General features: G+C 40.6%; 1 protein-coding gene and 1 long non-coding RNA gene across 3 annotated transcripts; one reads left to right on the top strand and one right to left on the bottom strand.

The window, feature by feature from the left end:
• Positions 1-610: 610 nt before the first annotated feature.
• LOC144064418 (uncharacterized) lies at positions 611-5552 on the top strand. The gene is made up of 2 exons (XR_013296788.1): positions 611-4387; positions 4517-5552. It is a non-coding gene; the product is annotated as an uncharacterized LOC144064418 (long non-coding RNA).
• On the bottom strand, positions 4774-21807 carry mthfd2 (methylenetetrahydrofolate dehydrogenase (NADP+ dependent) 2, methenyltetrahydrofolate cyclohydrolase). 2 transcript variants are annotated; one of them, XM_077586948.1, is made up of 7 exons: positions 21610-21807; positions 15721-15905; positions 15203-15325; positions 14871-15131; positions 9415-9507; positions 7346-7471; positions 4774-6871 (listed from the first exon to the last, which is right to left on the bottom strand). In XM_077586948.1, the coding sequence occupies exons 1-7, from the start codon at positions 21681-21683 to the stop codon at positions 6723-6725; spliced, it is 1011 nt and encodes a 336-aa protein (XP_077443074.1). In that variant the 5' UTR covers positions 21684-21807; the 3' UTR covers positions 4774-6722. The 2 variants fall into 2 exon arrangements, with proteins under 2 accessions (XP_077443074.1, XP_077443075.1); XM_077586949.1 differs by lacking the exon at positions 9415-9507.
• Positions 21808-26863: the final 5056 nt, after the last annotated feature.

Genomic DNA, 26863 nt, shown 5'->3' with positions numbered 1-26863 from the left:
TTTACCCCATTTTTGTGCATTAATTTATTGATTATTTTTTATGTGTCGCAGCCGTAGCTGCATTAGAGGTTTTATAGCCATAAAATAGTTTTTGAGGGTTGGATTGATACGTTGAAGGCGCTACCAGAAAATGCACCGCCCGCCACTGCATTTAGTATGCTACCTTCGGCCGCCATTACCGTTTCCATTATTAGTAGTGTCTATGACGGTCATAGCAAGGAATTTATGTTATTGATATTTCATTGTTTACCCTGTTGAATACTTGAGAAGAACTTCTCTAATTAGTAAAAAGAAAAGATAAAACAAGTTATGACCGTATATTGAACGGGTGTAATTGTACATTGTTTTGGGTTCGTTGCATATTTATATATGTATATATATATATATATATATATATATATATATATATATATATATATATATATATATATATATAAATATATATATATATATATGGGTGTAATTGTATATTATGGGTTTTTGTGTTGATAAAGATACCAGTGAAGCTGGATTGAGAAGCAACAACGAATCACAATCATTATATATATATAATATATATATATGGGTGTAATTGTATATTATGGGTTTTTGTGTTGATAAAGATACCAGTGATGCTGGATTGAGAAGCAACAACGAATCACTATTGTGATTATTTCTCCCTGTGTTTCAAGATAAAATGCAGGGTGCAAGACTTGCACAAGACTTTGAAAGATTGCACGCTTGAAAGCCTCTTCTATGTTCTGCACTGAGATTTCTAACTTCAGGCACAGCAACAAACGGCCCACTTTGCGTAGCTTCTGCCGCATGTACTCGTACTTTGTAGAGTGTTGTCCATGTTTGTTGTAGAGGGACTAGGCAAAGTCATTTCGCACAACTGAAGGAATTTGTTCTTGTTTCATGACAGTAAGTAGCTTCCACACACCAATTGATATATTTTGACAAGATACAGACTGTTAGAAAAGGGTTGTGTTGTGTTTTTCCCCCTGTGTGACCCGTGATTGTCCAATGAGTTTACCTGTCGTTTCTCCGCTCCTAGTGTAACTCCTGCTTGCTGCCTCTTGTGTGACCCAGGTGTTCCTGATTGTCTCGTCAACCCATATGCGTCTATTTACACACTGTCTTAGTCAGTCCTTGTCGGTTCGTCTACGTTTGCCATGCTCATGTCCAAGTCTCATCGTGCTCCTCGTGTTTCCCGTAGTAAGTTTAGTTTTGCTCGTAGTTACTTTCTTACTTATTCTTGAGCTTTGTATCCAGTTTTTTTTGTGAAGTTTTTTTACTAAAAGAAAATCCAGTCCGCACCCTCCTACATTGCCCGCTCCACTGCAAATGATTCCATTTAATAAATACACTTCTTGATAATTTTACTAGTGTACTTGTATTTTTGTATCAGCGTGAAAAGATGTAGTATGGTAGTAATAATAGGGGCGATCCTACTCGGCATTTTTTTCCATTACTGCGCCCATCCCTGGTCTACATTAACCGTGAAATTCGAGGGATTACTGTATCAGCCTTTGTTCCACCCTCTGGATTGTACAAATACAATATCCTTCCGTTTGGAATGAAGAATTTTCCTGCCACATTCCAGCGATGATTCAATCTGCAATTAGAGACCTTACCAAATACTGGTGCATACATTGATGTCTTGGTGACAGAGAGTGACACTTGGGAAAATTATGTGCCGTATTTACTCGCATAAGCCGTCCGCGCAACACTCCGCCCAGTCCTCGTAGAGATCTACACGAGGGAGATGCGGCGAGAGACACAGTGCAGCAATCTCTTGCGGCCTGGCCAACTGGCTGTCTCAAATGCTCGTATCTCAAAATCTGTCTCGTATCTCAAGGTAAATATTTGCTCAGAATTTTACTCTCATCTCAAATTGCCCGTGTGTCGGGGCACTCGTACGTCAATGTATTACTGTATAAGATGTTGTTTCTTGACTATTGAAAGTGTTTTTGAGGGTTAAAAGCAGAGCTGGTCAATAAAACGATCACGATAATTATCATCGTATAGTTTTTGTCAACAGAAATAATGGAAACATTTTACATAATAATTTTAAGGTGTACAGTAATCCCTAGATTATCGTCTTCACTAATCACGAATTCACTACTTCGTGATTTTTCCCGTAATTATTATTATTTTTTTAAAGTTCACAACCGGAAGACATGAAATTGGTGGCAGAAAATGGCGTTAGTCAGGGTACCGCCTTCTCTTCTGCGCTGAAATGATTGGTTCTAAACACCAACCATATCACAGAAGAAGAAAGCAAAGTATGAATACTGCTGCTAACACGCGGTCCGGTCTTTCCTGTTCCCTGCGTGTAACGTTTAGCATCACGTATGGAGACTGAATTCCAGGCTTCTTTGTTTGGATTTTACAATTATACACCACCATGAAAAATGGCTCCCAAGCGTCCAGGACCACCCAAGGCTTCATTTGATGCGATGAAAAAAGCACCTTGCCTTCCGATAAAAAACAAAAAGACACAAAGACCTCACAATCACAGAAGCAGTTGCGTTTTTTATTTCCAAAGACATGCTACTTATTAGCCCTGTGGAAAATGAGGGATTCAAGAAGATTATTCAAGTACTTGACAGAAGATACAAGCTCCCTGAATGAAAACATTTTTATCTGAATGCACTTTCCCTGATGTAAAATGAGTGTAAAGAGAGGTTGGAGCACCAGGTGCAGTCCCATACTTCGCTGCTACGCGTGACATGTGGTCTAGCCGAACATCTGAGCCTTATATGAGCCTCACGTTTCACATTGTAGACAGTGACTGGAATCTACAGGGCAAATGTCTCCAAAAAGCTTATTTCCTGAAGACCATACCTGCGAGATTGTTGCATCTGGAATTTCCGACCTCGGGGCTGATTGAACACATACAAGTATGCATCACAAATGAGAGTGGGGCAAACAAGAAAAAGGCCTTTTTCCCTCAACAAATGGACACGGCTGCAGTGTTTTGGAAACAGAATATACAGTCCTATTGGTAAGTATTTAGACTGCAAAAATAAAGTCACTTAACATTATTTAAGGCAGTGTTTCCTAACCTTTTTTATCTGTGGCATAAAAGGCACAGCACCAGGGAAAACCTTTTAATTTAAAACTATGTCACCTTCATTAATATAAAGTCATTCTCATCAAATGTTCATTACCAAGAATCAACTACCGTATTTACTCGCATATAAGCCGCCCACGCGTTCACCTGTCGTTTCTCCGCTCTTGGTGTATCTGCTGCTTGCTGCCTCTTGTGTGACCCAGGTGTTCCTGATTATCTCGTCAACCCATATGCATCTATTTAAACCCTGTGTGTTAGTCAGTCCTTGTCAGCTCGTCTACGTTTGCCATGCTCATGTCCAAGTCTCATCGTGCTCCGTGTGTTTCCCCTAGTAAGTTTAGTTTTGCTCGTAGTTACTTACAGCACACTGGGTGACAGAAAAAAAGAAGAAAAAAAACATGAAGACAGGACCGTGACACAAGTTTTAGTGCACTCATAACCAATCAATAGAACTTAATTAAGTTATGCAATTTCTCTATTTTTTTACTATTAACATGCAAAATTTTGTCTTCATAATCATTCAATCATCTTCTGAACCGCTCATCCTCACAATGGTCGCGGGGGGTGATGTAGCCTTCTGACTTCCGGCCGATGACATCCAAACGACGGCAAGGTACACCCATGCGTCTTCTCGCGCAAACTGTCACCTGCTGAGTGAATCTATGGTATCAAGGACCTGGAGTTGGGAGTAAAGCTAAATCCTTGAAGAATGGTGCACCACTTGAAAGAAACTCCACAATCCTTTTTAGTCCTGACCGACCATAAGAAACTTGAGTACCTCAAGTCAATCAAGAGACTGATCCCACAACAAGCCAGGTGGACCATGTTTTTCTGTCGTTTTAACTTCATTCTGTCAAATATCCCAGGTTCCCAAGACACTAAGCCCGATGCCTTGCCCCACCAGTTTCTGACTGATAAGTCCCAGGACGAGCCCGTACCCATCCTACCCACACAATGATCCCCAGCCTAACCTTTTTGTCAGCAAGGGCCTCCATTCCCTAATTCTCTAGTGGGCTCACTCCACCCGCCTGGTCTGGCACCCAAGGATCCTTGGGGTGCTCTGCTAGCAGGTCACACATACACACACATAAACACACACATACATACATACACACACACATACACACACACATACACAAGGTTCTTTTGCCTGACCTCAATGAGGCAGTATGGGTTAGAATTCTCACTTAATCTGATTGTAAGTGTGAATGTTTGTCCGTTTCATTGTGCCCTGCAACTGGCTGGCAACCAATTCAAGGTGCCCCTGCATGCTGCCTGTGGTTGGCTGAGATAGGCCCCAGCACCCCGCCACCCTTGTGTGGATAAGTGGTAAGGAAGATGAATGAATACTACGATTATTTAAGAATTCTGACTGTAATACTATGACTTTACTATGTATTTGTATTTATATTTATATATAATATTTTTTTTTCATGCAATACTACGACTGGCATAAAGAATGTGCCCTGTGAATGCTACAAAATCAACAGTCATCCGTAAATGCCCAAAAATCTAAGGAAATAATCCAAGGGACTCGAAATTAACCGAAAGCAAAAAATAAAATCAAGTGATCAAGACAATATCCTAAAATCAACAATGGTTCAAAATGTAATTTAGGTGACCCAGGAATGCCCTAAAATCTACGACATGTAAGTAATGTCTTTGTTGATGTTGTTTGTTTTTTACAAATGGTGCGACAAAAAGAAGACACCAGCTAGAATAATTGCTAATATTTATTTGAGTTTTTGAGTGTTATTTGAGGAATCACTTCTTTTTAGGTCCTGCAAGAACAAATTAAAATGAATACATTTTTAAATTGGGCGAAACTTTTGTTACAAAACTGAAAAATTTGAATGAATAAAAAATAAAATGAATGCAGAAGGCTTTTAAAACAACATGTCCTCTCAAGTCTAGGATACTGCGACCGACACTCACTCTCTCTGTGCTTACTAGCATTGATGCTAATGCGTTTAGTGTTTACACTGTCAACACAATCCTGTATGAGTGAACCATTTGAGCCAGAAACAATTCTGAAGTGTTTCTGAGTCTGCAACATATCGGCACAGTATTTTATCTTTTTGAAATGATCAGTATGCATCTCGCACCATCTGATTTAAACTACTAATTTCCATCTTTACTATAATATATCAAAATGGTAAATGAAATTAACACAACTTTAATTGATGCAGTAACTAAATATTTTCATTTGAAGGAACAAATACCACCATGACTGACCGGGGACCTTAGTTGAGGTGCACCTGATGCGAGGTGGCATCGTGGCAAGACAGACGGTCCATCCCCTTAAACGGGGTAAAACACGCAAAGACCTGTTGTTTGTGTGACGTTTACCAAACTATCCTTTGTAAAATGTTCAATTGGTGGTGAGATGGCTGGCCTTTGTACCCCTTTGTTATTGAACCAGTTGGTATGCCCCATTAATGGAGTGCAGTGTTGCCATTTTTTGAAAGGGAGCAATAAAAACTTTTGCATGCTTGTCTTTTTGCAACTATAAACATGACTATTTCACTTCTGATAATATGTTATTGAGGGGTCGCAGAGGATTATGGCAGGGGCACTGTTCGCAAATGGAACACACTAACTGTTCACTAAGTGAGGGTGGGGTTGGCCTGGAAAATAGTTATCCTTTTGTGTAGCTCTCATAATTAAGTCTTTCTCTCTATTTTGGTAGTTTATTAACATAATGTTCGCTGCATTGTGGGATCGAGGAAATGCATATATTAATGTTCTTGTGGCTTATTTAGTGGTAGGGGCAGGCCAAAAAGCAGCAACAACAAAAACTGGCGTTTTAAACCCACCTAAAACAAAAATAAATATCAGGCCAAAAGTTTCTGCCTATAATGCAGAGAGTCAGAACTCACTTGTTCTTAGCTGTTGCCCATGTTTTCTGATCGGCTAATCTCTCCTACTAAATGGGCCAGAAAGCTGCCTTCACACTGGACAACTTTTATTTCACCTGTGCGACATCTTCCCATACAAAGTCAATGTAATTATCTATTGAAGTGGCAACAGGTGAGTTAATGCTGCATTGCTGGCCCGATGTCGGCACTTTGCTAACATACGCCCCAACTTGCTATGAATTTTGCTCAGTTTGATCTTTCTGAGACAATGAAGAATTGACGAATAAAATAGTTTCTCATTCATGTGACTTCAGCTGTAACCGTAGTTAAATGCCAGTCGCTTCAACAACTGCTCAACAAAACACCAAAGAAAGGGAAAAAAAGAATATCGTAATATTGAAGGCGTATTCACACCTCCCCCGTTTGGTGTGGAACAAACTTAAAAAGTTTGTGGTGCGCACCTTTTGCCTTGGTGTGAATACAAAGCAGGGAATCCTCACGGACAAATCACCCGGTCTCGGTTCGCTTCCAAGCGGATCATTCCGAGGATGAAGTCATACTATTTGTATATGGCTTGTACTGACTTTTAGCGAGTTGTCACTTGACATTTCAACTTTGGTGTGACATTTCAACAAGAAATAGTTGGCAATAAATAAAATACTTTCTAATTATCCTGTTCCAAAACAAAATGTCCAAAAAGTGTATCTTGTATATAACAGCCAAGCCATGAGAGGACAAGAGGTTAAAAAATAATGTTTAACAGGTGGTGGAATGTTTTTGGTGTTTTGGACATCCATTTCTCCGCTTTAGGACGCGGCTGCCATGCGGATCCTCTCAGGGGGATAGAGCAGGACGTTTTTGGCTGCTTTGATGGTGTTTTTCATGAGCATGGCCACGGTCATGGGCCCCACCCCACCGGGAACTGGTGTAATGAAGCCCGCCTTCTGTCTAACGCCTAAGGGCCAAAGTCAGAAATATTATTACATCTTAAAACATGTTATATCACCAATCACACATTGTTGAGTGCGATGGGGCATTTGTGCAAGACAAAGAAAAAGAAGAGGACTAAGAATAAATTTGTAGCTTTACTGGAGGATATATTAAGAAATATAAGAATTAAGTCATGTATTGTAATATCACAAGGTTTAAACAATTACATTACCACTTTGAAATTGCAATATTACTAATTGAAGGCATACTATTATAAGATTAAAGTTGTAATATTACAAGATTAAAATTTGTAGTATTAGTATGAGGGAAAAAGGTTTATTACGATAACAAAGTCACATTGTAGAATATTACAATTAAATGTCTTGTGTTCATGAAAATGGACAGCATGGACAAATTTTGTGATCTTCATGACAACAGTGCTTAATTTTACTTTAAATATATATTAGTTGACCTTAAGAGAAAAAAAACTTGTGCATACCTTCAAAATCAACGTCCCCAACCAGCCTGCTCTTTCCGGTAAGAGGGTCCCGCACTCTGTTGATGCCCACATCGATGACGGCTGCCCCCTCTTTAATCATGTCGGCGGTGATGAGATTGGGAATTCCTGTAGAAGATGATTAGTGTATCACCATTAGCGATACTGGTACCGTGAGGGGCGCCAATATAGCACTAAAATGCAACCGTTGGTAGAGGGAGGGAAAAGAAATAATGAACTTCACAATGAGTGCTCTTTGAAATTGAGTTTCCAACAACTGGTTCCCTGTAGATAGCCAGTGAAGAAGAAAACAAAACAAACTAAATCAAGAATAATCAACAGCCAAAATAATGTACTCATGTAGAATTAGCAGGGAAAGTAGGCTAGCAAACCATCCTCTACTAATATAAGTGATTATTGCATGAGCTAAAATAAAATTGTTTGGCATTTGTTTTGCTAATGAGCTAATCTATTGAATCCGTGTAGACTGCTATCATAATCAAATAACACGTGAGCTAAGAAAACGCGTGTAATCTGCCTAAAAACGTGTTAGCACAAGCCAAACGCCAAAGTGATTAGCATATGAGATAGGCTAACACACAAATGAAAAAAACAAGCAAATTAGGCTAGCAAACTAGTCCCCTGCTAACACAAGTGATTAACACATTAGCTAAGCCTACAAACTAATATAGTGTGTTAATAAACTAAGATCGCCTAGGTAATCTGCCAGGAAAAGAGATTAACAGAAGAGCTAAGCACAGAATCACTTTGTTAGAATTAGCGAAACTTGTCCCCTGCTAGCATTATGGACATGAGCTAAATCGACGTATTAATGTGGTAAAAGCAGGCGATCTAACTTGTGTAGTCACCTCACAAAAGTAATTACCACATGTGCTATGATGTGGTATTAGTTTTGTTAGAAATAATGATGGGGTAAAGTAGTCGAGTGAGTTTGTCCTCTGCTGGCAAAAGGGATTATTACGCGAGTTCGCATAACACACTAATGTGGGATAAGCTTTGTTAAAAAGTGGTAAAATGGAAAAAAAGCCAGGCAGGCATGTCCTCTACTAGCATTGTGAGCGGCACAAGCTAAAATAGCACACTTGCAGTCTTTTTAGCAAAAGAGATTAGCAAACGTGATAGGCTAACAAAATAATGCCGAATTAGCTTTGTTAAAATGAGGAAAAATGGGGAAAAGTAGGCTAGCAAACTTGTCTCCTTTGCTAGCATTAAGAATGAGCAAACTAGCATACGCTAGAACAGTGTTTCCCAGCCGGTTTGAGCAGCGACATAATTTGCATAGCAAAAATCGCAGCTAAAAATATATAACCAGCTAAAAAAAATTATCACCACCAGCTAAAAATCTTCTAATTTAAAACTATGTCCCTTATATTTACAATTTAAAGTCATTCTCATCACTTTTGTTAACATGAATCAGAGAAACACAAAAAAAGGATTTCAATATCTAATTTTTAACACCAACCTCACATCACAAAAAGCTGAAGTCCAAGGACCACGAACAACTTTCGGTTCACGTGATGTAAAAATAAGTAATGTGCTGATTTTATAGTCATAATTGTATGACTTTTTCCTCACAAGATAACTTCAAGCTCTTATAACACGACAAGCAGCTTCATCGCCAAATGTTTTTGCCCGTGAAATCAAACAATTTCCGGTTCACGCTCCATTAAAAATAAGCAACAAAGCGACTTCAATCTTGTAATACTACGATTTGAATCTAGTAATATTACAGTATGGACTTTGTTTGTCATATTTACATTTTTATCCTGTGAGATTACAATTCTGACGGAATATTACAATGCATGAAGTTCTCGGCAGGTGATTTCTTGTGGCACACCAGCGTGCACAGTGATTGGGAAACACTGTCTAGAAAAAGTGAGTAGCATATGAGCTAAACTGATATACTGTAATTTTAGATTAGTTACATGGATTTTTTTATAAAAGGCTCCCAAATGTGTCCTCTGCTAGGAAAATTGGTTAGCGCATGGGGTATGCTACTGTACTAATGTGGTATTAGTGTGCATGCTGTAGTGAATAGTTGATACTTGAACCTGCGGCGGCAATCACAATGTCGGCGATTTGAGTGTGATGTCGGAGTTGATCCTTGGGAGTGTAACGGTGGGAGATGGTCACAGTGGCATCACCTGGTGGCATTTTCAGGGATATTATTATTAACTCATTCAGTACCAAATGTTCAATTGCTAATTACCAAAGAATATAAAACTTTGTTGAAAAATTCGGCTGCAATTGATTGCAATGATTCTCGATTTAGAAGCTAACTCCACCATATAATGAGCGGGGAGGCTATTAGAGGCTGCCTCACAACAACCCTCCATTTTCTTTAACCCATTGTCTGCTTAAACTTATTTATGCTTGGGGAATACACGAGGAATTCAACGATAAGGCAGCCGAGGAAGCAGCCACCATTACAACAGCACAAATCTGAAAAAAACGAGGAAGAAACAAAATTTCCGACTTCATGGAAAACATCTTGAACAAACTCAACGGCTCATGAATACCGTACTTTCACACCTATAGGGCGCACTTAAGTCTAATTTTTTCTTTAAAATGGTTGATGCGCCGAGTTTGTGCGCTAAATTCATTTTTTTGTATGACCCTGACCGTTTGAGTGACTGGTTTTATTTATTGCCGATACGCTACTTATTTAGATCAACCCAGCAGATGTTCACCCTAAAATAACCTCCCCGCGTATTCCAAGCGTTACGGTAAGTCCATTCAAAACATCCCAAGCGAGTGGCAAAGCATTTGACTTCTGTGTGCTCGTACGCTTTTAACCCTCAAAATCACTCGATACTGAAAGAAACAGCACTTTAGACCTATAGAGGAAATGCCTGACATAAAATGACAAGAATGCGGGTGTGAACGCTTGGAAAATGGACTGAAAGCCATGGATCGAACACAATTTAACAGCGAGGAGTAACAGCTTTGCGAACGGCTTGGGAGTGATGAATGTCGGATGGCCACCAACAAAGAGGCAGGCTGGCAGCGTCGCATGAGTTATGTTGGAATGGATCGTCAATGCCTGGGCAAAAGTGTAGTTCACTATTACGAAACCCCACGACGAACACGCTGACCCTGACAATGTTATGGAACCTAGCATTGTTGGCCAACTCTTTATGTCGGATACAGAAGATGAGGACTTTGACAGATTTGTAGATGTTTAAATACTTTGACTTATATTTTTGCAAATATACATTACATCAATTAAACAAAATCAAACTTAGTTTTGCTCCTGTTGCCCTTTTTAAAACATACGCAACATGCATGCTATGCACTGTGTCATGCTAGAGCATAGCATGCATGCAATAAGTCTATTTGTCCGTGTTTTGTGAGACCTGTAGCGTCTGCCAGAAGGCAGCAGCTAGAACAGGTTGTGACTAGGGTGGTATGGGTCCCTAACAATGCCGGGAACATAGTTAGGGACCCACACCACCCTGGTCACAACCTGTTCCAGCTGCTGCCCTCTGGCAGATGCTACAGGTCTCACAAAACACGGAGAAATAGACTTAAGGACAGTTTTTTTCCCCCGGAGCCATCAGGGCTCTGAACTTGCATTAGCACGATACACAATCCCTTGTGTGCAATAACAATGTGCAATATCTTAGATTGTGCAATATTTTAGAATTTACCTAGCCTGGACATTACTTTTTATATTACTTATTTATGTTTTTACTAGAAAAATGCACTTTGTGGAGTAGCACCACCAATTTCATTATACGCAGCTGTGTACAGAACAGAAGATGGCGGCGCGCACTGACGCAGCAGCTCTATGCTTTCCAGTTTGGTGTCGTTCGTTATCCTGCAGTCGCCAGGATTTAATTACTATCGGAAGGAGATGCGATATATCCGATTTCACAACAAACTACCAACGGACCTACGATATCCCCGAGGACATCACGAGACCTCCGGGATCTCCGTGGATAGTCAGCCCACTCGAAGGCGGTGAAGAGAGAGGAAGCAAAAGCGCGGATGCCGGGTGGGCCTTGCTGCTAAGCTGAGACAACAACCACACCAAGCACCGCTTCCTAGTATATTTTTGACTAACGCCCGATCCATCACCCACAAAATGGATGAGTTGGAACTTTGAATTGCTACCAACAGCTTTGTTAGGAACTGTAACATTATTCTCATCATGGAAATGTGGCTACACCCGCAAATCCCCGGCGCTGCGGTATCGCTAGCTAGTCGAACGCTTTTTTGGAACGATCGTTCAAAAGAATTAACAGGCAAAAGCAAAGGAGGACTTTGCATGTTTATACACAATGAATGGTGTTGTGACAGTAGGATCATTGACACTCACTGTTCCCCAGATTTAGAGCTATTGGCAATACGATGTAGGCCCTATTATTTACCGAGAGCTAACGGTCGTCATAGTAACGGCGATCTATATACCTCCGAATGTGAATGTTAACACGGCACTAAACCTCCTGCTAACGGCTGTAAACAAACAGCAGCTTGACCACCCCGATGGAGTCTTTATTGTCGTTGGTGACTTCAACAAAGCGTGTTTAAAGACTGTTCTACCTAAGTTTATTCAATACGTAAAATGTAACACTAGAGGAGACAAAACTCTTGACCATGTCTATTCTAACATCAAACATGCTTATAACGCCACTTCCCTCCCTCACCTAGCTGGATCAGATCACCTCTGCATATCCCTCACCCCCGCTTACACTCCACTCCAGAGGCTAACAAGGCCACAAATAAAGATAATAAAAACTTGGCCCGAGGACGCTCTTTCTCAGCTGCAGGAATGTTTTTCCCGCACCAACTGGGAACTTTTTGAACACGACAACCTCCAGGACTACACGGACACTAGGAAACTACATCAAAAACTACATGGACAACGTCACTATAAATAAATGGATACAGGTTTTTCCTTAACAAAAACCCTGGATGACCAATGAGACACAGGCACTCATCAAATGCCGTAACACTGCCTTCAGCTCAGGGAACAAGATAAAATATAGAGCTGCCAGAGCAGAGCTGAAAAGAGTCATTAAAAAGGCCAAGGCAGCATATACTAAGAAAATTGAGGAGCACTTCACAGAAAATAACCCAAAGAAGATGTGGCAGGGAATACGACATATTACCAACTACAATAACAATAATATGTCTGTTAACGCAGATGCCTCACTAGCGGAGGAACTGAACTGTTTCTTTGCCCGCTTTGAGACTGACAAATCAGACCCAGTCTCAACACCCCCACCACCACCCTGCAGCAATACACTGAAGTTCCGGGAACAGGAAGTGAGACTGGTAATGCGGTCTGTGAACACCAGGAAGGCTGCCGGCCCTGACGGAGTACCTGGGAAGGTGCTCAAAGCCTGTGCTTACCAGCTGGCTGGAGTCTTCACAAACATTTTTAATTGTTCCCTACAACAATCCATCATTCCATCCTGCCTGAAATCTGCCACCATTATCCCTGTCCCCAAAAAGCCAACCATTGACAGCATGAATAATTATTGCCTGTTGCACTCATGCCTGTGATCATGAAGTGCTTTGAAGAGTTGGTAGCCTGCCAGTAGTGACACTAAGGCCCTTTTTCCCATGGTCAGGAGTGGTACGTGAGGGTTGACCTCAACAGGTAGCTCAGATTCCCCACAGGGATCATCACCACATCACTCCGCCCAGACATTGTGGTATGGTCCTCCAAGGCAAGAGCAGTGCCCCTCAAAGAACTAACATACCATTAGAGGAGGGGATTGAGGCTGCCTTCGACCACAAGAAGGCCAAATACTTGCAGCTGAGTGGCAGGAAATAGGCGGGAAGTGCACCATCTACACAGTCAAGGTTGGCTGCCGAGGCTACGTCGGGCTGTCAACAACACGCCTCCTGGGGGAGGCCGGGCTGACTGGAGGCAACCTGAGGAAGGCCATAAAAGAGCTGGCAGAGGACGCAGAGAAAGGCAGCTTTTGGCTCTGGCTTAGGAGGAAGGACAGGAGCTAAGGAAACAACAGCTAACCCCAACAACGGCTGCAGGAGACAACAGCTATCAGCTGCAGGGGGTGACAGGGAGATGTCTCTGTCACTGCTTCGCCACCAGGAGATGTTCCAGGATTAGAAGAGCGAATCATCAATGAACGGTGGTTCCTGGCTGATGACCCTGGAGCTGACCCATGGGCACTGGAGGAGGTGCGACAGGCAGCAATGCCAAGCAGGGAAAAAAACACCTACCTGTACAACTATACACATTCATATACTCACACACACATGCACGCATACAAACTTAGTAACTAGTTATTTATTTCATTCAAAAAACTAACTAAAAATACAGTTAAAAGTATTTTTGGGATGTTTTCCTATTAATTTTATATAAATTTTAAAAAAATGTAAACATTTTAGTGCCATTAATCAATTAAAGATCATTTAAACCCCCCAAAAACATTTCTCTCCTTTTGACCGCAATAGGGCTATCAGTCCATTTTATTTTTTGTTCGGATTTTTTTTTTAATTTTAAAACATTTATTTGAAATGTTTTCCTGCCCATTTATATTATTTTTAATTCATAAAAAAACTGTTATTTAGCAGTTATGGTAAATGGAGTGCGCTTTTCTTCTGTTAGAGGGTACAGTGGTACCTCGACATACGAGCACCCCGACATACGAGCATTTCGAGATCCGAGTAAAATTTCGAGCAAATAATTATCTCTAGATACGAAAAAGCCAGGTGGCCAAGACATTAGAGGCTGTTTATCATTGTAGCGCACTGTCTTTTTTGCCGCATCTCTTTCGTGTATAACAGATATCTACGAGCACTGGGTGGAGCGTTGCATTTTTTTCAGTGTTTTTTTCCGTCACTCAGCGTGAATGCCGGGGCGATCGCTAATACAAGGAGTATATATTACTTCTCGTTGGCTGCTCATAAGAACATCAGGGGCACTGGCTCTCTCCCCCGTAACTCCTCGTGTAATATCTCTGGTCGCAACTCCCTCTTTGTAATGTCTCTGCGAGCACTGGGCGGAGCGTTGCATTTTTTCAGTGTCCCCCCCCCACTTAGCCTATTAGCTCCTGTTGGCGGAGCGATCACTAATTCAAGACTACTTCTCGTTGGCAAGTTGTGGTGCGTTACCCTATTGTGAGGACATTTGTGTGCATCATTTTCGGAATATTTTGAAGGGAATACAACAGCAAACAGCCCATCGATAGTGAACGTAAGGGTGGAGGCGGGGCAAACAGCCAACCCGGCCAGGAGAAGGTATAAAAATGTAAAACAAAATTAGAATTAAGTTTAGTGTAAGGTTAGATTAAACTTATTTTTGAGTGTGTCTGAATCGCAATCCAAGTTCATTTAAATTTGTTTATGTTATATTACGATTCACCGGTGCAAAAATTGGTGTTTTTTCAGAGGGTTGGAACGAATTAATTTGTTTTTAGTTCATTTCAATGGGTAACGTTCTTCCGAGTTACGAGAATATCGACATACGAGCTCAGTCCCGGAACGAATTAAGCTCGTATCTCGAGGTACCACTGTACTACAGTCTCACCTCCCGGTCTCTCGTGTCGCCCATCCGTGTGAAGCAGCATGGCGATAGGCATGCCCACGTTTTTGGAGCGCCCTGCCACCACCACATTCTTGCCCATGGTGGCAATGCCGGTTCGTAAGATGATCTCCATCACCCCCCAGGGTGTGGCTGGCAACATGCTGGACTGATCCAGGCACATGCGTCCCACGTTGACCACATGAAAGCCGTCCACGTCCTTGGTAGGTGCCACCGCGTTGCATATGGCGCGCTCGTCGATGTGCTCTGATACGAGGAACCGAGTAGGAACGTCAACTTTCTCAGCCCAGAGTTCTCTTCACACCCACTGTTATCACCTGGAAGTGGCAGCTGCACCAGCAGGCCGTCCACGCGGTGGTCCGTATTGAGCTTGAAGATAAGGTCTAAGAGCTCTTCCTCGCTGATGTCTGAGCGCTTGAGGATGGTCTCGCTGGAGATTCCTGAGGAAGGGATGTGTATTTCTCACTTTCTATTTATTTAAAGGCAATTCAGATTATTTGCTATTATTTTTAGTACATTTCTCTATGTATTTTGGGCATTTCCAGATCTCTTACTATCCTGTATACTTTGGGGCATTAGTGTAACTTTCTTTATATTTTTGATCACTTCCTTCATATGTTATGGCATAAGTTTCCAGGTGACTTTCAATGAATTTAATGACATTTCCAGGCCAGTTTCAGTGGATTTTTATTGCATTTCTAGGTCACTTTCTGTGGATTTCATGACTTTTACTTTACTTTTAATTTTGGGGAAGGTACGGGATACTCTGTTCATTTTTAGGAATGATAAAGGTGCCATTCTCTTGGGAAAAGGGAAAAAAGGAGCGGTCACTCACCGACATCGGCAGCAGACCGTGTCTTGTTAAGGACGTAGGAGTGGCTCGCTGGATTGTCGCCGACTAGAATTACGCTAAGGTGAGGCCGTCGGTGTCCAGCCAACATCCACTTTTCCACGTCGGCGCGTGCCTCGTCCCGGATCTGTCGGGCCAGCTTCTTTCCTGAGATCACCACTGCTTCCTGCCTAGAACAAGACAATTAATATTTACCGTATTTATTCGAGTATAACACACAAAATTTTGTACCAACAAACTGAAGCAAAGTTTGGGTGCATGTTATACATGAGGTCTTCGCTTTTATGACAAAATCCCGGTGAAAAACTGGCTTCCCCCAGTGGAAAAAGTCAGCCATTATAACGGGAGACGTAAAACCTGTCTTTTTCCGCCAGATGGCGATAAGCTACCTTCTTTTACAAAAGCCATCCCTCTTGCCTTTGGCAAGTTTATATGGGAAGATAAAATAATCAAAAAGTTGCTCCAGGTAAACGTTAGCGGGGCAGCTGCTCACTCGAGTCCGCCCAGGCAGCGCCATCCTCGCTCAAGAAGAGTGGAATAAATTGTTTGGTGAATCTGATGATGATGAATCAGACTTTGAAATGTTTTAAATAGTATGATGATGAATTAGACTTTAAAAGGATTTAAAATTCTAAATTCCCTTTGAGAATTGTGTTCATACTGGTAGTTTGTTTTATCAGGTTTCCGTACCATATGTTGTGAATAAATGTTTTTTCATCGAAACGTGTTCAGCATTTGCCAGTTACCAGTACACGTGCAATCCTTGGTGTGAGCTGAGAAAAAGTGAAAAACATTATAAAAAATTTTAGTCACAAATTATGGGTGTATGTTATCCATGGGTGTGCGCAATACTCAAATTAATATAGTAAAGGTATTAGAAGAAATAAATAGAAAATACAATTTCCAGAGAAATTGTTAGGGGATGCTTTGCTTTACCCGTAAATTCCTGAAGATTTTCGGTCACTTCCTGTACCTTTGGGATCAGATCATTTTTCTCTCAATTTTCTGACATCTCTTGGGTTAAGTTAATCTAACTTTATTTTATTTTTTTGTAAATGGATATATGTGAGTGAAATTTAGGTTCTTTTTTTTAGGCTGAAAATAATCTGCTTGCATTGGTGATGATGACTTCATTTGATTATTTTCTTTATTTCATAATGCACAGCAACTTTCGGTTTGAGGTCAAATTTATAAAAATAAAGACACCTGTCAACATTTCTGCAGGTTTTATACTTTACTTTTCATAGTCTAAGGAGGGAGTTCTGCTTTATTGCACAACAGAACAACAAAAATATTTCCTATTCTCTTTAAAAAAAAAAGTTCCGCATGCTGACGGTTTTCTGGCTAAATGAAGACATTTCTGGCTGCAGAATGTTTGGCTTAGAAGATTGTTTGTCAACATCTGGATCAGAAGGAATTAATTCCAGTCCATCGTGTCTAAAGACAATTCAGAAGGTTCCAAGTCATATTTAAACAAAAACGCGTGCGCACGTGTACGCACATATATACAGACATGCACGCATATACGCAAGCGTACGCACGTGTACGCGTACGTACGTGTATTCGCGTGTACGCGTACGTGCGTGTTTACGCGTACGTGTAGGCACGTTTACGCATGTGTACCCACGTGTACGCGTACTCAAGTGTACGCGTACGCACATGTACGCACGTGTACGCGCACACGTGCGTACACGTGCGCATACGTGCGCACACGTACATATATGCGTATGCGCATGTGTAAGTGGGTGTGTGTGTATGTATATGTGGTACCTCGACATACAAGCATTTCGAGATACGAGTAAAATTTCAAGCAAATAATTATCTCTAGATACGAAAAAAAATTCGAGCTACGAGAAGCCAGGTGGCCAAGACATGAGAGGCTGTTTATCATTGTAGCGCACTGTCTTTTTTGCCGCATCTCTTTCGTGTATAACAGATATCTACGAGCACTGGGCGGAGCGTTGGATTTTTTTCAGTGTTTTTTTCCGTCACTCAGTGCGAATGGCGGAGCGATCGCTACGAGGAGTATATATTACTTATTGTTGGCTGCTCATAAGAACATCAGGGGCACTGGCTCTCTCCCCGCAACTCCCTCGTGTAATGTCTCTGTTCGCAACTCCCTCTTTGAAATGTCTCTGGTCGCAAATCCCTCTTTGTAATGTCTCTGGTCGCAACTCCTTCTTTGTAATGTCTCTGGTCGCAACTCCCTCTTTGCCTGTTAGCTCCCATGGGCGGACTCGATCGCTAATTCAAGACTACTTCTCGTTGGCAAGTGGGCGTGCGTTATCCTGTTGTGAGGACATTTGTGTGCAGCATTTTCGGAATATTTTGAAGGGAATACAAACTCAAACAACCCTCGATATTGACTGAAAGAGGCAGGGAAAACAGAGCCAACCCGGCCGGGAGAATTGTATAAAAATGTAAAACAAAATTAGAATTAAATTTAGTGTGAGGTTAGATTAAATTTATTTTTGAGTGTGTCTGCTGCGTAATCCAAGTTCATTTAAATTTGTTTGTTATATTACGATTCACCGCTGCAAAAAGTCTCCCCCGCTCGCCCCCTCTGTCCCTCTCTCTACCCTCCGCGAAATCCGTCTAATTTTAGTTCTATTAAACACATTTTAGTAATATTAATAGATGGCGAATTAGAAGAAAACACAAGCTATCACCTGCTGCTGAGAGAAAATGGGTCAGGAGGGTGAAGATTCAACCAAGAATCACCAAAAAGCAGATCTGCCAAGAATTAGAAGCTGCTTGAACACAGGTGTCAGTGTCCACAGTCAAACGTGTTTTGCATCTCCATGGACTGAGACCATGGCCCTAACACAATGAAAATATTCATCTAATCTGGAACAGTGTCCTGTGTTTATATCTTCCATCTTTATAACCACCCTAGCAATTGCCTGGCGATCGATTTAGGTTTACCCAAAGTCAGCTGAGATAAGTGCTACACAAGATGGATAGCGTGCAAGAAGGAAGCCCTTGCTCCAAAAGCGGCACCTTAAGGCTCGACTGAAGTTTGCTGCTCATCACATGGACGAAGATAAGACCTTCTGGAGGAAAGTTCAGTGGTCAGACGAAACAAAAATTGAGCTGTTTGGCCACAATGCCCAGCAATATGTTTGGAGGAGAAAATGTACACCATGCATCATCAAGCACGGTGGTGGTAGTATTATGCTGTGGGGCTGTTTTGCTGCCAATGGAACTGGTGCTTTACAGAGAGTAAATGGGATGATAAAGAAGGAGAATTACCTTCAAGTTCTTCAAGATAACCTAAAGTCATCAGCCCGAAGATTAGGTCTTGGGCGCAGTTGGGTGTTCCAACAGGACAATGACCCCAAACACATCAAAAGTGGTAATGGAATGGCTAAATCAGGCTAGAATTAAGGTTTTCGAATGGTCTTCCCAAAGTCCTGACTTAAACCCCATTGAGAACTTGTGGACAATGCTGAAGAAACAAGTCCATGTCAGAAAGCCATCAAATTTAACTGAACTGCACCAATTCTGTCAAGAGGAGTGGTCAAAGATTCAACCAGAAGCTTGCCAAAAGCGCCTAATTGAAGTGAAAATGGCCAAGGGACATGTTACCAAATATTAGCGCTGCTGTATGTATATTTTTGACCCAGCAGATTTGATCACTTTTTTTCTGTTCACCCATAAAAGTCATAAAAGAACCAAACTTCATGAATGTTTTTGTGACAAAGAAGTATCTGTTCCAATCACTCGATCAGAGAAAAATCAGAGTTGTAGAAATAACTGGAAACTCAAGAGGGCCATGACATTATGTTCTTCACAAGTGTATGTAAACTTTTGACCACAAATGTATATACATATATACGTCGGTGTCGGTGAGCACTGTAGTTTGAGCTTTCGCCAAAGCTGGAATCACTATTATGGAAACCCACAGTAAAAACTCTGACCCTGACAGTGAGATGGAATCCAGCATGTTGGACAGCAAATCTTGCTTAATAGAAATGAGACAGCACCCTTTAAGTCGATGCACCCTATAGGTGTGAAATACGGTATGCTAACTCAACGTAAAATATACTTCTACCTTCGAAAAATCCAAGTTACAACCCCACTTCTGGAACCAATTAATATGCTAACTAGAGGTACCACTGCAACCCAAATTCTCATAATAGTATTCATTCAAAAAGTTAACTTAAATTAAAATAAGCGACCAAAATGAACAGAAAGTGACCTGGTAAGATAGGATGGTAACAAAATAAGACTTTAACACCAGAAAATGAACTCCATTATCTGCGATTGATGGCGATAGAGGTCCAATCCATTTGAAATGGGAGGGGAACCAATGTTAATTTACCCCCAGCCACAGTACAAACAGATTGGACGTTTACTACTAGTAAATTCAATTAAATTCATGGCAGAAGACCAACAAACGTCATCATAGCGGCCATGATGGTAGGGGCTACAAAGGGGCTTGGTGCCTGAAGTCAGGTGGGAAAGGCTCTGGCAACCCCCACGACCCTTGTGAGGATAAGCAGTTCAAAAAAATAATTGAATGAACTTATTTCAATTGATGGGAAAAGCATGAAAATACCTTTCGTTTGGCCAAACCAAATGAAGCCATAACTATTTTACCAATTTTAGCATTAGAAGTTTCCAGGGTGTGTTTTTAAATTAGTATTGAAAATGGTATCGCGTAGTACTTTCTTGAGTATCAATATGGACGTTAAATTTCTTCCTCCAGTCACCACTATTGTGAAGGCGGTTGCATCAGCGCTTGGCATCGGAGTGGCTCATCTTTTCTTTGGTTATGTAAGCTCAAAAGTTGGCCAATGATATTGTTTGGCTACTTACACCATAGTTGACACTATATCACAGCTGTGCTTTTTTATTTTTAGCAGCTAGCATACAGTCCACTTATAGAACGTAACATCGCTTATTTTAGAATCTTTTATATCAGTACTCACTGCATTTGTAGCAAGAGGTGGCTAGAAATATGTTACATTTACTCACATTTAATTGAATCAAAATGTACTTCTCAGAGTACGTTTACCACGGCGTACTTTACTTTTACTTTAGTAAATATGTGAAGAAAAGGTTACTAGACCAGCCGTTCTTTATTTCATTTTTGCAAGCAGAGCTCTACCTGTTCCCAAAATCAGATGTAGCGACAATAGTAACATTTCTAGATTACACCAATCAATAGAGTCATAAATATGATGAAATTAAAATCCTAAAATTAGGAGAAAATGTGGGGCTATCACGTGATTCAAGTTGTAACATAAAATGAAGACTGTAAATATCCCTTGATTAATGTTGTAACGTTCTGTCTGATGTAATATCAGTTGTATTATTTTATTATAAAAAGTACTATTATGAGATTTAAGTCGAAATATTGGGAGATAAAAAGTCGTTCTGTCAAGATTAAATTCGTAATATTATGAGTAGTGATAAAAATTACAAAATTAAAGTCACAATATTTTGACATCAAAGTCGTAACACTAAGAGAATAAATGTCGTACTGTCATGATAATAACGTCGTGATACAAGGAATAAAATGTTATATTATCACGATATTAAAGTCGTAAAATAACAAGAAAAGGTTGTATCAATACTACTTCTAACCTTGTTGAAAGTATCAGTTGGCTGCCAAAGTGAGGATGCAAAGAGTGGTGGAGATTTCATCAGCCACTTTGCTGTAATACCAGTGTGCCGCTAGGGCGGCTCTCCCATAGGGAGGGACACGTTTACTGACTTTGAAAGGCTCCCTTTTACTGAAAAAAGCGGCAAACGTAGGGATTCGCTCGTCCAACGGGGGACAGTAACAAATAAAGAAGCCAAGAATCTCCTAGTTAGTACTACTACCAGTCAGTAGTAGTAGCAATGCTATAATTCCGGGGTTCTCACCTCGAGGCGGACGTGTGAAGCAGACACTGGAGAGAGTGCTGACATACTTTCCTTAGAGTCCTGACCGCTGCCATGTTGAGAAACAAGAAAGGAGGGAAGCAGGGGGGAAAAGAGCGAAAGAGGAGTGAAACCCTCTAACTGACAGAGAGCCGTCGTCTGTGGAAGACCGAAGAGCAGCGGAGGCAGTTTAAATAAGACCTCGCCCACTCGTCGACGCAACGGTGACGTCACTGTGATGTAGATTAATAAGAATAAACTACCCCCCCCCCCCCCCCCCCGATGGTTGCGTTCCTGCAGTTCTTTTGCAACATGCATACGTGGAGATTTTGTGTAAAAAAGTCAAATGAAACAAAACAATTGCATTCATAATTATTAATTGAATTCACAAGACTTCAAGGTTGTGAAATCACTGTTGCGAACGCACCCTTCTTGCTTTATTGATTTGAATACCTTTAGAACAAGTTTGGACTTCATAATTGGTTTTCATATAAAAAAAAATCATCCAACCATTTGTTCAAATGTAATAAAATATGTTTCAACCTTACTTTTTAAAATTATTATTAATGTTGTTACATTAACCTTTCCACATTCAATAGACAATAACAACATTAATTTCCAAATAAACAAAAAAAAATATTTCACACATGCATGAATTTACGTCAAATTTATTGATAAATCATTTGGGTTAATTTTGTTGGATATTAGGTCAATTACGGGTACCTGAAGTACTTTCCAAAACTCCACAGGTGTCACTGTTTACCTTTCTTTTGCAATGGCCCTGTATTATTATGCCGAAGCAAGAACAATATTTAAACTGCCCATTTTGGTGATTAATATGTATCCTGGATAAAAGAGTTGATCTCATTTTCTGAACCGCTTTATCCTCACTAGGGTCAATTATATATTATTTTAATTATACAAAATGACAGAACAACTCACGTGATGTTAATAATAATGAGGAGGGAGTTTCTTGCTTACATAAAGTAGAGCCAAAGTAAAAGTTGGCATGCAGGGTGTGACCAATGACCCTCACCTCTGATTGGCCTGCCTTCTTCAATTGAAGGCACTCATGTTTAAAGATCCTCCACGATATCAGTCCATGATTAACTTTCATCGAAATATTTCTGTGCGCATGCTTGTATTTGTGTGTGCACGCCATCAGCGAGTTAATTTGTTTTGATTGATTGATTTGATTGTTTTAATTTGTTAATTCGCGGAAGCACCTTCCCTGCACACATTACATGTAAACTGTCGACAAGTTAGTTGAGACCACTTTTTCAGTCACCACGGATATTGTGGGATCCAATTTTCCTTATAAGTACAGACGCTCCCCTACTTACGAACATTCAACTTACGAACAACGGTACATACGAACATGTCTGCAAATTGCGTTTAAGTCCAAAAATGTTCGCAAGTCCAATTTTGTATTTCGCGTCTTTTTCGGAGTAGTACTTCTTTCCGCCGCTAATACCGACGCCTGGCGCTGTGAGAGCTCAGCTCACCCAGCATCTACCTTCCGCATTGCAACGAAGAAGAAGTGCGTGAATGTGTCTCCAGTGTGCAAAGAACCTTTTTCATTTGTATCATTAAATATCTCATGCATCCAATATTGAATATGGTTGGTAAAAAGCTAAAGGCTTCTATTGAGGGAGTTGGAAGGAAGAGGCAAGCCATTTCATTTGAAACGAGTGGCAATAATAACGAAGCTTGATGCGCGTCAGAAAGTGGTGAGCGTTGCACATTCAGTACCATTTATAAACAGAAAGATCGAGCAGCAGGACCCAAATATTGAACGTTGCACAAAGTTTGCAAATCAATTGAATGATGCCATACAGTGCTACTGCATCATTTATGATGAAAAAAAGAAGAAAACTGTGCAATCGTCATTAGGTCGCTTCTTTTGGCCACTTTCTAATACATAAATCTATCTCTCTCTCTACAGTACTGTACATATTCTCTCCATTTTATTAAATGTTTTTTTTTCAGTACAAACCAATGCGTGTTACTTATACAAGCCTTAAACATACAAATGCACTTATATAAACCTTCAATATACTTATATAGGCCTTAAACATAAATTATAATACAAAATATAGCACTAAATCAACTTACAAACAAATTCAACTTATGAACAATCGCTCGGAACCAATTGCGTTCGTAAGTTGAGGAGTGTCTGTATGCTATTTTTCGTTTTTAAACATGTCTTGTCAATGTATGTTTACTTAAAACAACTCAGTGGACAATATTTAGATCATTATTGCGACTGCTTTTAGTAAAGACTTGAGATCTTATCTCATCTCTCATCTAATTTTCTGAACCGTTTTATCCTCACGAGGGTCACGGAGGGTGCTGAAGCCTATTCCAGCTGACCAGTGGCGGGGACCAATGTTCCCTCTAATTTTTCGTTGGTCTGAGCAGAAAGTCAACCTCCCTGAGCGCACCGAGTACCAGTGTGAGCGACATCATCGGTACTCGGATGATTCGCCTAAAGACGTTTCGCCGACGGACGTTTGACAGACGGACAGGTCGCCGAATGGACGTTCCGCCGAACGTTCATTCGGCGACCTGTCCGTCTGTCAAACGTCCGTCGGCGAAACGTCTTTAGGCGAATCATCCGGTCACGACATCATCATTGCTCGCTATGGGCACACCAGTATCACACCTGCCACAAGCAGGTGCATGTCAATGTTCCCTCTAATTTTTCATGTAAAACATGCTGTAAAACACGAAAAACATAAGTGGACAGAGCTACTGCCACTGGCTGCCGCTTAAACGGCGCCATCATGGGGAAAGGGGTAAAAAAATAAAAAAATAAAAATAAAAAAAAAAATAAAAATAAAATTCATCCGATTTTTTTTTTACTGCGCGCCATATGATTGCTGCTGCGCAGAGAAGACGAGAGTAGTGCGCAATTGCGCACGCGCGCAGCTTAGAGGGAACACTGGCGGGGACACCCTAAATTGGTGGCCTGCCAACCGCAGTCGATTTGTGATATACATTCAAGACCTGATGAAAACATTAGATACACCTGCACACCATGCCAATAAAAGCAGCTGTTTTAGTAAATTCAGTGGCAGTCCGTGCATTTTCTCGTAGCGCCTTAAACGGGTAAAATCCACTTCCTAGCAGCATTTAATGATTAAATACAAATACTGGAGCTTTTCAGACATTACAACCGGGCCGGGGGGTGATTTTCCCGGGAAAAGACAGCGATGGACGTCAATGGCAAAACGGCAAAAATTGCACAAAAAGGGGGTAAAATCCACTTCCTAGCGACATTTAGTGATTAAATACAAACACTGGAGCTTAAATACAAACACTGGAGCTTAAATACAAACACTGGAGCTTTTCAGATATCAGAACCGGGCCCACAATTGAAATATTATTTAGGAATATAGCCATATTTTACTCACCAAAAATTCTTTTTAAATGTACACAATATGCATCCTCCTTTCTTTCTTCCTTCTTTTCTATCGCCATCGAAGCTAATCCTGAAAGTCGAGCCTGTCCCGTCGTATTTATGGCATAGTCCGTCTTGACAATGGCTTTAAATCAACACAACAATATATTTGCTTGTGCAGCTCGCTACAGATACAGTTTGGTAGCTCTGGCTAATCACTAGCCAATCATAGTTGGTGAAAGCGATGACGTATCCCTACGCCTGCGAGAAGGCAATGACGTATACCTACGCCTGCGAGAAGGCAATGACGTATCCCTATGCCTGCGAGAAGGCAATGACGTATCCCTACGCCTGCGACAAGGCATTGTGGTGTTGCCAACTCGAAATCTGATTGGTTAAAGCAACTGTCTTATCGACGCTTGTTTAATTCAGCAGAGCCTGCAGAACTGATTGTGAAAGCCTTGAGGCAGATTTCTGAACCTGGCAACAAATAATGGCTGAAATGTGTTTGGTTAAATGCTTCAATATGAAAACACATCTGGAAGCAGTGCAACCAGGGGGAAAAGCAATGAAAGGAAGCTAACAGACAATTTGGAATTATTTAATAAGTATTGGACAAAATATAATATATGATTCAGATATTTCTTAGGCCAGCAGAGAAGGCCTTGAAGGCCCTGACGGCCCGCCACTGAGTAAATTATCTTTTGTGTACTATTATATTTTATTTGGCTATTATTGTAGTTGTCTAAATTCAGTTAAATGTATTGATATTTATTTATGATATTGTATTCCTTCATCTATGGTGCAACCAAAATGTTAGAAACATTTACTATTACAACTAAAATGATACCTGATGGCACCCAAAACAGCGTGACAATGATTGGAACGATATTTTTAGATTTAATTAATTTAGCCATTAAATTGTGTTTAGTTGATAGGTTCACCAATAGGCATTCCTAAATGCACGCTGGAATAAAACAGACATCTTCCTCATAACTGGGTTCTTGCAAGAGAGAATCGATTCACACGCGTCCTCGGTCAAGATCATTCTGATGACTCAATGTCTCTCTTGCTAATTTATTTAATAAGATTCACAACATTCATCTCAGTTCTCAAAACAATTGTAGGACTGTCGAATCTTCCCGAGGGAGTGCTGTGGACATCACTGTCAGAAGTCAAAACAATTTTAAGTCCTCCGGATCCGAGGAAGCGGTATCACCACCTGGTGCAAAGTCCAAGTCAAAACAATTGAGAGTCCACACCACATCTTCGTTGTGAGCGACTGTGTGAGAGGTCGATGTTTCTCAAAACAACTGTTGAAAGTCCTCCGGATCCCAAGGGAACAATGTTTCGGTGTGAACAATTGTTTTGAGAAGTCCATGTAACAGGGGAGTGACCTTCCCATTGTTTATCACGATTGCAAGCAGATGTACTAAGAATGACTTTTTTAATGTTAATAAGCTTCATTGCAAGCAGATGTACTAAAAATGACTTTTTTTTATGTTAATAAGCTCATTGCAAGCACACATATACATAATGTTTATATTTCAAGCCAATTTCTAATAATGATAACCCTAACATTCCCCCCTGTTATTATATATTTGTACGCAATCCCATAATCATTTTTTTATTTATGACAAATACAAATACACTTGGGGGAAGTCCGTTGTCTCAAACTTTACCAGAATTCACCTTACTTGCATATCTGGCCTGAAAAAGGAAGAACAAAATCATTCTCGTTCAACTCATTTTCATAATTTGCATAATCCTGGACATCAATGTTATCACCAGTAGCCTGTAATTCGGAATTTGTTAGAGCAATTGTATCAACCATAAATCGGTCTAGCAAAGAGC

The sequence above is a fragment of the Stigmatopora argus genome, chromosome 19 (genome assembly GCF_051989625.1).
Source record: "Stigmatopora argus isolate UIUO_Sarg chromosome 19, RoL_Sarg_1.0, whole genome shotgun sequence".
Taxonomy (NCBI): Eukaryota; Metazoa; Chordata; class Actinopteri; order Syngnathiformes; family Syngnathidae; genus Stigmatopora; species Stigmatopora argus.
This window is presented reverse-complemented; position numbering and strand designations above follow the sequence as displayed.